At 51.6% G+C, this 11,355-nt stretch overlaps 1 protein-coding gene across 3 annotated transcripts in view; it reads right to left on the reverse strand.

Annotated features, from left to right (window-relative positions):
* Positions 1-8,938, reverse strand: part of PTCH1 (patched 1) — a 66,125-nt gene extending 57,187 nt beyond the window's left edge. For 2 of the 3 annotated variants that reach the window (XM_068974088.1, XM_068974085.1), the window contains exon 1: positions 373-570. In XM_068974088.1, coding sequence (XP_068830189.1) covers positions 373-570 — 198 coding nt within the window. Of the gene's footprint in view, positions 1-372; positions 571-8,748 lie in introns of those variants that run through there. The other variant, XM_068974087.1, reaches the window with a different exon arrangement.
* Between the last annotated feature and the right edge of the window lie 2,417 nt (positions 8,939-11,355).

Consider the following 11,355-nt stretch of genomic DNA (forward strand, 5'->3'; position numbering starts at 1 on the left):
ATTACAGGGGTTTAGGCTGCAAATAGGGGCAGGGGCGCAGGAGGAGGGGGCTTAGGGGCATCGGGCAGTGCCGCGCTGCGGCGGCTCTTGAGGTGGTCCACTGTGGACCGCTTTCCAGTGCTCCGGAAAAGGCACGCTGGGGAGGGCGCGTACGTACACACACACACACACACACACACACACACAATCTCCACCCCCTGCAGACCTCCGACAGCCCTTTCCTCCCAGGACCGGAGGGAGGGTTTGAATTTTTCAATCCCCACTTGTCTTTTTCCCCCCTTGGAGGTGTGTGTGTGTGTGTGTGGCGGGGACGATTCCAAAGAGGAAGAGGAGGGAAGAGAGAGTGGGAGGAGAGGAAAGACTGAAATGCACCTTGGAAATCTGCTCCAGAGCGAAGGCGGCGTCGCAGTAGCTGGGCCGGTGCAGATAGTCCCAGTCCGGCACGGCATTGCGGCGCAGTCCCCCGGTCCGCCTGCGCCTCCCGCCACCGGCCGGCCGGCCCGGGGCCCCGCTGCAGCTGCCGCCGCCGCCGCGGTTCTGGAGCTCGGCGGCGTTACCAGCCGAGGCCATGTTGCCGCCGCCGCCGCGGGAACCGAGGCTTCCCGGGCGGCCCGGCGCGCTGCTGCCGCCGCTGCGGGCTCCCGGCGCGCCCTGGCGCTCGGCTAGCGAGGACGCTGCTGGCCGCCGGCTGTTCGGGCTGGGGCTCCGGTTGACAGACCTGCTGCTGCCGCTGCTGCTGCTCACACAGCGGGCGCTGCTGCCGCTGCGGCCGCGGCCGCTGCCGGAGAGTCAGACCCTGCGCCTTCCATTGCCACATTGCGCGGGGGTCCCGAGGTCTCTGCGGCTGCTGCTGCCCACATCCAGTTCTCCGGAGGGCGAGAGCCGGCGCGTGGAGCCAGCCTGTCCTTCGGTCGCTCGCGCGGCGCTCCTGGCTGTCCCCAACTCCCCCTACCGCCTCCCGCCCCGCGCCGCGACCCCTTCACTGCAGAAAGCGCCAGCAAATCCCCGCCGCTCCCGCCGGCCTCGCTGACTCTCTCGGCGTCTCACGGGTAGCCCGAGCGGCCGCGGAGGGTAAAGGCAGAGCCGCCGCCGCGGGGTTCGTGGGCGGCCGGCGGGTCTCAGCGCTGTCGGGCCGGGGCAGCCGCCGCCGCCGCTGCAGTTGCGGCGGTTGTTGCTGGCGGTGGCGGCTCCTGAAGCTGCTGCTCGGGCTGCTCGGGCTGCTTGCGCTCTGGCTGCTGGCTTCTCGGTGGCTGCTTGGTCCCGGACTCTGCTTTCTTGTGCTCCTCGCTGACCCGCTGGACCATTCTGCCCCAGTGCAGCGCGCCTCTCTCGCTCCCGGGACCTGGGGACTCCGCTCTGTGTGTGTGCAGCGGGCAGCGGCCGCAGCAGCTCCTTGATTCAATAGATGAGATGGAAGAAGAAAAAAAAGAACTCTCTCCATTTGGAGAAAGAGGAGGAGGAGGGGAGGGGGTGGAGGGGGAGAGAGCGAGCGAAAGAGAAAAAGGCTGGAGCTCCCGCCCCCGGGGCTGTCAGATGGCTTGGGTTTCTGCAACGCGATTGGCTCGCGGAGGGCAGAAATTACTCAGCAAACATGACTATTATTAGCTGCTTAGCAACAGCTCACCAAAGTAGAGAGACCACCCAGGTAGGCAACCCCAGTGTGTGCATCCCGGGCTTCGGGGGGAGCCTCCGAGAGCGCCAACCTTCTCGCATGCAATACTTCCATTAAGGAATGCTCCCCCTCCCTTTCTTTCTTATTCCTTTTCTTTTCAACAGTGTCTTCTTTTTGTAAGATGCTTTGCTCGTGCGCGCGCGCGCACACACACACATACACGAGTATTTGCCTCGCGATAGACACGGGGGAAAATGTAATATTTTTTAAAGCGCTTAAACAATTTCAGAAATTTCTTCAAAGAAAACCCTTTCAGAGGCACCTTGGCCTCAAGCTGCAGCAAATACTGGGAGGTCCAGCTTGAATTCCCAGGCCTGCACCAATAATGACAGGGTGGTGGATAGTGCGCCAGTGTGTGCCAGATTTTTTTTTTTCCCTTCTCTCTTTTCTTTTATAACCAAAGAGAAGACTTGGGCTCTCGCAGGGAACAACGCCTCGCATTAAGATAAACAAAATGGAAAGTTAAAGAGGAGAGTAAGGACGTTGGGAAAAGCCACCTTTTCTTAAAATTCGCTCCCCCCTCTCCGTTTTCCCTCTCTAAACCCCACAGCAGCACAGTCCAGGTTTGAAGGAGTCAGTGTTTTATAAACGTGGAATCCAGACACAGAAGCAGTCTCGTGGAGGCAGAGGCGTTTTTATTTGAATCTTTAATGCGACGTTTGTAGAGAAGAAACAACAGAATCCTTTTAACAACCGGAGAAACAGAAATGTTTTCTTTAGAAAGAGAGAAAAGCTTTCTTACTTTGGATTCATTTGGACCCTCCTCCCTTTTCATTAACTACAAGTCCCTGTTTATTTAAAATCTTTTAAACCTTTCCTCCCAAACTGGTACGCATCCTGTTATATTTAATAGTAGCGTGACATAAAGAATAAAGGCTTTGATGCAGGATTCATTTGAAACAAATTGTGCGCCGATTGCGAGGACTTGTCCGGACACTGCAGCCAGTGTCACGGAGACATCAGGGGGATTCGCTTCCCGTTGGGGCAGAAAACCTGCGAGTCGGAGGTGGATCCTGGGGTCAGAGACAAATTAAACTGCCTACACGGCTCCGATTTTTATTAAAAAAAATTTTTTTTTGGAGAGTTCTTTTCTTTTGCAAGTTCCTCCCCGAGATAGAGACCAGACCCACAAACTCTCTATTCTGTCTCATTTTAGTATTTGGTTCCCCTCACCGCCACTTTTTTTTTTTTCTTTTTTAAAAACAGTATTGAACTGCAGAGGCACTCCCTGCTGCAAGTAGCCGACTGAAGCCGTGAAATGGGGCTGTGTGGCTTTAAGATGCACACGGTGTGTGTTCATTGAAAAAAAAAAAACCACAGAAAGAAAAGGAAAGGAAAGGAAAGAAAGAAACCCAGATGGAGGGAAAGGGGGAGGAGCGGGGTAGAAGGCGGAGCCCACGCTACCACGTGACCTAAGGCCCAGTCGGCGCGCGCTCCAAGGGCCCGGAGGCCTATTGCGCGCGCGCGTGTCCGAGCGCGCCGAGCTCCGGACTCCCCACTCCTGCGCAACCCTGGTCAAGCAGGTAGGGAACTGGATGCGCTCGGCTAGCGCCAGGCGGGCTCCAAGTCTCCAGCGCTGGCTCCTGGGAGCCCAAGGGAGGCGCACGCCCCACCGGCGCGGACGGACGTGCCGGACGCGCCGTAGTACATTCCTGAAGGCGGTCCGGCCCCCTTACGTCGTCCAATGCCTGCGCGGCCTCCTCGTGGTCGGCCAATAGCTTATCGGTCGGGTCCTTTCCCATTCAGCGGCCCCGTCCCGAGAGGAACTGCTACCCGGCGCGCCGGCCACCCGGACGGCCCACGCGGCTCCCGCAGGGGCCCAGTCGGCCAGCCCTCCCCGCCGCCTTACTTCCTCTTCAGCGGCTCCCCCCTCCTTCCTTCTTTCAATCTCCCCTTTCCTTTCTCCTTCCTTTTTCACCCTCCCTTTTTTTCTCCCCCTTCTCTCCGCTTCCTACCGGCCTCACCACCTTCCCTCTAGCCTTTTCTCCTTCCTGGTTTCACTGGGAGGCCCTGCCCTCTGAATCCCAAACTGGCGAAACGCGTGCAGTACCCTGGGCTGGATGGCTCGTCCTGCAGAATAAAGAGACAAAGACAGTAGAAGTGTCTGAGGTGGTGTTCACGAGATCGGGAGGAGGACCTGAGTATCGGACCAGCGCGTAAATTCAAAACTTAAAACTCCGAAGGAGCACGTGATTTTGTGAGCGGCTCTAGGAAGGGTTGCGAAAATTCAGAAAAGACAAGCAGCGTGCATATCAAATGACAGTACGTTAATAAATAAGATCGCAGGAATATTGGGCTCGACTGAGAGCAAGCTTAATCTTTGAGCAATATCCTGGTATTTATTATGTTTGGTAAATAGCATATCGGGACACGTGATATATTATTCTGGTTTTTTTCACTGAATGGTTCTACTGACGTTTCAAGTCAAACCGTTTTGTGCGTGCCGCTGGAAATTAATTTTTAAAGGTTTTGGGGGTGGTACCCCTAAAAAGACACGTCAGTCTTATATATGAGGCTTGCTGTGTGGCAAAGGTAACTATGTAGCTATAGGCAGGGCTATGTTTTTCTTTACGAAATTCTATACAATGTTTCAGACCAAAACATTAGTTTTTACTTTATTGCAATTTCAGTATAGATTATGGAATTCTAAAATGAAATGATAAGCTATGCACACACAACAATTTCCTATTACTCCCCGCGCAGCTACATGTACACCATTTCGATGACAAAACCTCTTTCACTCGGGCTCATTTCCCTTAGTTTGACTTAATTCCTAAACTGATCTCTGGGGTTTTCAGCTCCCTTAGCCCCCTCACCCGCTGTTTGATAGGTTAACTTTTCAGTATCTCAGACAATAGTCTCGGCCTGTAAATTCTACCATGGGTTCCAGGACGGCAATCCCCAGCCTGGGCTCTAACAAGCGCTATCTTAATCTCCCCACCCCCAGTGGCCGCTTCCCCTGTGGTCTGCTTTTTTCATACACGGAGATGAATTACTTTGAGGATCTAATTGGCCTTGTTTCTGTAACGTTTTAAGAAAGGAAGAGGAGCCAGTGTAAAAGCCTGCTCGACTTGGGTGGTCAGGGCTGAGGCTGCCCCCAATTTGCCTCATTGCTGATGCATGTGAGTTCGACATTCCCAGTGATAATGTTGTTCCTAATCAATCTGCCCTTATTTACATTTGTAAGCATTGTCGGCTTTAATATGCATGCCCTGTGCAGGGCACCGCTGCGCCACACCGGGTTTGTTAACTTCAACCAGGATTCTCCAGACCTGAGAGGAGGCTGACAGGAGGAGCCAGGGCTGCAAAGGTGTCTGCTGGGAAAAATCTCTTTAGTGGCCTTTCTGCACTGAACAAGTGAGACGCTTGGTGCCTTTTCAACCAGCAGGAGTTGCTGGCCTTCTTTCTTGAGTGTCCCATTTTCCCTTTCCAAGTAAAGTCCACCTCAATGCATCAATTGTCACTTTGGTCTCTCTGTCATGATCCAAGACTTCATTGAAATTTGTAGTTTTCAAAACACATTCTTTAGACTCTTAAAATATGATTCCTTTATATCTTTTCTCTACTCCAATATTCAAATAACCATGGTCACACCACACACATCTCAAAAATGACATCTGATTATCCCAATGATGACATTGAAATAAAACATCTGCCCTTTGTGTTTGGACATTCCAGTGATAAGAAACTGTGGGAGCTGCACTTGGTGGAGTAATGAGAAACCAGGCTGGAACTTGACTTTTCATTGGTTTCTCAGATCCAACTAATTAGGTCTTTAAAATCTAATGTAATTTAGCTAATATCTGCAGAGTACAAATGAATGAAGGAGTAGATGTATTCTAGTAATTTGACCTTTGGGCCATGTTATAATTTTATCTACTGAGCTTAATACTCTTTTCCACAAATGCAAAAAATTGCAAACATTACATTAAGTCCCACAAGTATTCCTGTGGAGAGGCTGCGGTGGGGAGAGAATTGGGGATTTAAAGTGATATTCTATTTGTGGATAGAGAGCCCAGGGCGCTGGATGTGCGTGAAGGGCCAGAACCTGAGCAGTTCAAAGCAGGTACCTTGGATAAGAGTTGACTCAATTCAAGCCATTTTTTGGCTCCTTAAGAGTGCCTTATTATTTCTTCATTGGCAGCTTTTATATTTGCTTAAAGGTGATGGTAGAAAATGAGTCTAAAAGGGGGAGGGAAAAAACCAATTCAGCAGCCCCAGAGTGTAACCCCCTTAAGAATGACTCCCCTCCCCTTCTCCCTTCAACCTTCTGTTTCCTCCCGTATTTTCCCCTCCCCAGAACTGGAGGAAAGGGAACAGCTCTAGCCAACTTGTCAAAATAATGCTGCTAATTACCCCTGATCTCCTTTAATGGGAAGCTGCTCCCAATTCTACAAAAGAGTAAATGAGGGGTCTACAGCACAAACCCAGGAGCACTGGCTTTTTTGTGTGTGTGTGCTTGCAGTGAGCTTGGTGGGGGGTGAGGGGGGGGTTGGTGGTAGAGGTAGAAGGAGATGTCCTGAGAAGGTCCCAGAATTCTTCACATTTATTACTCCAGATACACATACTAATTTGGAAAAGGGACTTAGACTTTCTGTGGTGCCAAAGCGATTGGTATTCTCTTGCTGGGAATGTCAGAGAAAATGCTCAGTCTACAATGAACTTGAAAGAAAACAGCATTGACCCTTATATTTATTTCTTCCCTTGTCTATATATCTTCTTAGCCACATTACTTTAAGAGACAGAGATGTATTCTGGAAAGACCCAAACTTTGAACATTCTTCTGTCCATCTCTCTCCTCGTCTCTATCTCCTCATCTAATATATCCATATCAAACTCTGCATTTGGCAGAAGGCACACCATTCATTTCAGTGATCTCTGCCATCGGGTCTTGCATGAAAAAGAAGCTGAGCAACATGATCCCTTTGACCCACTGCTGGAGCAACAAATTTATTAGAGATATAGGCATGAGAAATGAAAGGGAAGTAAAACAATTCCAGCTTATTGTGTGTCTTTCTTTCATACTGCTAATCCGGTTTACACATCACGCCTACACGTCTCAATAGGGCTTTATACACTGTGGCAGAGGCGGGAGAAAATAAAAGGTGTGTGTGTGTGAGAGAGAGAAAGGACAAAATAGGGAAGACAGATATTTTAATCTATTCAATCTATATTGATTTGCCTCATTAGTTTTTCTATCTGTAGAAAATTGAAGATGATTTTTTTAAGTCATTTTTTCACAAAATAATTCCAAATGGTGCTAATTCCTACTCAAATAGCTTGTTACTTTATGACTAGGTTATAACCAGAAATTAGATATACTTCTCAGTGAGTTTGAAATGAAGCTAATACCCCAAATTGAGAATGGGCCCATGGGTGTCTACCTTGATTCAACATGTTAAAAGAAAAAGGTCTTAGACTCAAACGCGAAAGGCTGTGAAACACAGCCTTGTGGAAGGAAGCTGGGTGACAACTGGAACACACACAAACTCACAACTGAAAGCCCTTGTTTTACAACATGGGTACACAATGCACCTGAGGCAACAATTTATACCACCCAGAAATAATAAGTTACAGTAACAAAGGGTGACACCAAAAGGCATTGTCTTTCTTTGTAGAGGCAATTAATTGCATGTTGAACTACTGGAGCCAAAAAAAAAAAAAAAAACGAACACACAAAATGCTGAAAAAGGACTGTTGTAGGAGTTCAAGACCTCAATATCAAAGTATTACAAACTTGGAACCACCCATAGTGGGTTTTTATTATTACCTCCTGTTCTTTCATATGGTTCCTCCCTAGAGAGGAAGGAAGGCTAGAAAGGAAAGAAGATAGTCTTTTCTCCCATGTCTATGAAAACAGAGGTCTCTAGGTGTCTTCCATAGACAACAATCCATATGGTTCTTCTTGGGTGATGGAAATCGGGATCTGAAAATTTGGAGTTTATTGCTCATCCACCAAGAGGAGTCATGTTTAGCAGGAACTTAAATACCTGAAGACACAGTATATGTCACCTCCGAAGTACAGTCTCTGGAGGTCTTGTGGTCCCATGGTTGGCACCAGGTCTACATGGGTTTGGATCAGTCTGGCCCACCTCAAGGATCCCCCTCAGGCCCTACTTGGCCATCTCAGCACCGGGCTAGCCGCCCACCTCTTTAATGGTTGGCAGGCACCAGAATGCCCAATTCCATGCGTGCAAGAGTCAACACATACCTCTCCTACCCGTGGCCCCTTCCTGAACCCAGGAAAGCCCCTTTGGCCCTTATTCCCACCAACGGCGACCGGGAGAAGGATGTTTGCGCTTCGAGTTTTGATAAGGTACCTCTCTCCTAGCCCTGGGTGTCCCACCCAGAGTCCCGGCCCAGGTGCCGAGAACACTGGGTAGGGGTGCGAGAGCGTACGCCCAGCCCCTCGGGCAGACCTCCCCGAGCTCCCGGGAGACTAGAGAACTCGCCCGGGTGCGCGCGCTCCCGGCCCGCACCCTCCCCCCGGCGCTGTCACTTCGCACCAGCCCTCCATCCCCAGCGCTCTGCCTCCGCTGGCAGTCAGTAGCCACCACCAGGCTGATGAGCGGAAGCCAAGGTGGCGACCCTTTCAAGCGTGAAAATGGGATCCCAGGCGACCCCCTCCGTGAGAATTCCCCTCGGAGCCGTTCCCCGGCCGGGCCCGCCGCAGACAGCCCCCTCCCCGCCCCGCGGGGCCGGCCTCTGGGGGCGGGGGCCCGGAGCGTGCGAGCGAGCGAGCGAGCCTGGAGGCGCGGGCCGGCGCCCCTGTGCCCCGCCGGCGCAGCCCACCCAGCCCCGCGGCCCCGGCGCGCCGCCCGCCCCGCCCGCCCGCCCGCCGGTCCCCGCAATCCCGCGTTCCCGGGGCGCACGCCGCGCGAGGGCGAGGTGGCGGCGGCGGCCGAGCCGGCTGCACTCACCATAGCCGGCCGTCAAGCCCTGCCCGGAGCGCGGGTGCCGATGGCGCGGACGCTGCGCTTGGATTTCACATCAATTCCTTTTCCCCCCCGGGCCCCCCTTTCTTGGTTCTCTGCTTCTCCGTCTTCTTCCCGTCTTCCCTCGTCTCCCCCTAGTCTTGTCGCCGCGGATCTCTTTGTCTTCCCTGTCGTCGTCTTTTTCTTCGTCTTCGTCTTCTCCTCCTCCTCCTCCGTCTTTACAAAAGGAACGGAAAGTGTAAAAACCCCGGCGCGCTGGGCCGCCGGAGGCTTTCGGCGGAGTGCGGCGCGGACTCACAATTACAAGCCTGTTTCTATTAAGCAGTTCCATGGCCCTCGGCGTGGGTGGTCTGCCGCGCCATAGGCAGGACCTGTCAGGGTCACGTGACAGATCCGAAAACTTTACCCCTTTACAATAAACTCAAGGAAAGCAAAGTAAACTCGAGGAACGTGCTATCAGCACAGCCCTCCTGGGTAAACAGGCGCTCCCCTCCCCGCCTTCCCGGGAGGCGCCCCGCCGAGCGAGCTCCTCCGAGCCCCTGCCGCCCCTCCCCGCCCCCTGCGGCTCTGTCTGCGGGGGGCCGCCGGGCGGGGGGTCTCCGCTCAACATCTCGCCTTCCTCACCTAGTGCTCCCCAACCCCACACACGTTATTTGCTAACAAATAGCCACTTGCCCAAACCCCCGAGTGGGCGGTGCCGGGGGGGAGAGCAGGGAAGCTCATTTTAGCATCCCCGGCGCTCCGGGAAATGAGGGCTGCCCAGAGCGCTGCAGAGGAACACCACTTTCCTGTCTTCAGTTCTCAAAGCCCTTTCCCGCTCGCATTCCCACGGAAGCCTCGAGAAGCTGGGAGCATTCTGGTTGACAGGCCCACAGGCTGACAGGGAGGCAGAGAGCCAGGGAAGCCGCGCAGATAACAAGAGTCTCCCCGGGGAAATGTTCAGTGTACTAAGATGTATGTGGATTCGTGCAGCTTCTGTCGCAGGTCCCTGGGAAGCTGCTACTTCTGAAGTAAGACTAAAGTGGAATCCCTTGGAAACCAAGATTGGTAGCTGGCTGGGGAATCACTAATTGATATTTGCTCTTTTCCCTTCCAATTACTGTGGGTTTTGGGGTATGCCACCCAAACGCTCCCACCCACGCTGCCTTCCCAAACGAGGCCAGCTTGGGTGATTGGGCTAGACGGAAGTGCTGTGGCTCTCAGCCTCTTACCCTAAATGGAAAGTCCTATTCAGGAGAGACTCTGCTGCAATGTTTAATCTACTCAAACCTGCAGGGTAAACTGTTTCATGTTCAGACCGCTGAAAGGTGCTGTTTTAAATGTACCCGGTTTTGAATAAAGATGAATTACAGATACAGGGGGAAGGGGTAACATACTGAAACTATCGGGAGTTACCTAGCTGGTCTTCAAGAAAAGCCTGCCTTTTCTCACCTCATTCTGGGCTGACAGTGCGATTAGGGGTGGGTGGGTGTGTACACGTTCTCATTAAAACAAAATAAAACAATACCTGAAAGTCACAATGGGGCTTCTCAGTGGCACTAGTGGTAAAGAACCCCACTGTCAATGCATGAGACGCGAGAGACAGGGGTTCAGTCCCTGGGTGAGGAAGATCCCCTGGAGTAGGAAATGGCAACCCATTCCAGTATTCTTGCCTGGAAAATTCCATGGTCAGAGGAGCCGGCTGGGCTGCAGTCTATGGGTCAGAGTCAGACAGGACTGGGTACATGTGGTGTCCTCCCCCTTCCCCCCTCACCCACACAAGAGTCACAAGTCATCTCCTTACCCCAAAGATGATATACCATTCTTTAACAGGGTCATTTGAGTTTACAGGGTGTTTGTGTTTAAAATACATTAAGTAATTAAACATTGGAATACTGGGCAGCCCTGTGGATTAAGCTGGTCCAAAAAATGGTTATCATTTCATACCAGTTGACTTTAGTATAAAATGGTCTCAAATGGATATTAGCTGAACATGGGTTCTGTGTTATAATGATTGGGAAAACAAACCCACCAACATTTCCCTCTGAAAGACTACCTTTCGGTGTCATATCAAAGGATTCTGTTCATACCCTATTATAAACCTGGGTTGGGGAGAGTGGGTGGGGACAAGGAAGAAGAAGGTATAAGTACATCTACGAGTAGAGTGATCTAGCATATGAAAGAGGAAAGGGAATAAGAAAAAGAGGAAACAGCTTAGCGAACAACTTTTAAATGGCGCATAATATAAAGTTGTTAGGTAAGCTAGTTTTGCAGGGAAATTCCAGCAGAATTGTGGAGTTTGCCTTTCCCAGTTCAAATGAAGACTCTCGCGCAAGCACATTTGGCTACCTGCTCCATAAGTATGGCCAAGGCTGATAATGAGGGGTGGACCCACGTTTGGTGGGGTCTCAGGTGTATGCAGTTTGGTAAGGGGAGACAGCTTCTTCAGGAATTCCAAATTACAAACAAAATCAAGTACAGGGCCATGAAGGGGAACTGTGGGAGAAGGGGCCCTGAAGCTTCATGAGCCTGCTGTCAAGTTACCCCTTTATAATACAGAACGGAGAGGTTAGACAGAGCTGCCCAGATTTCGTGGTCTTGCCTCCACTAGTTAAGACTGAAGGTCTTAACATCATAGTTCAGTCAAATGCTTTATAGTTGGGAGCAAAGATGAGCTTGGTTTGAATGTGAACTGTTGAAGTTGGGCAGTGGTGGTTTAGTGAATCAGGGAGATAGAACCTTTGGTGTCAGAACTTGAAAGGTCAGGAA

Source organism: Capricornis sumatraensis, chromosome 6, assembly GCF_032405125.1.
Source record: "Capricornis sumatraensis isolate serow.1 chromosome 6, serow.2, whole genome shotgun sequence".
Lineage (NCBI taxonomy): Eukaryota > Metazoa > Chordata > Mammalia > Artiodactyla > Bovidae > Capricornis > Capricornis sumatraensis.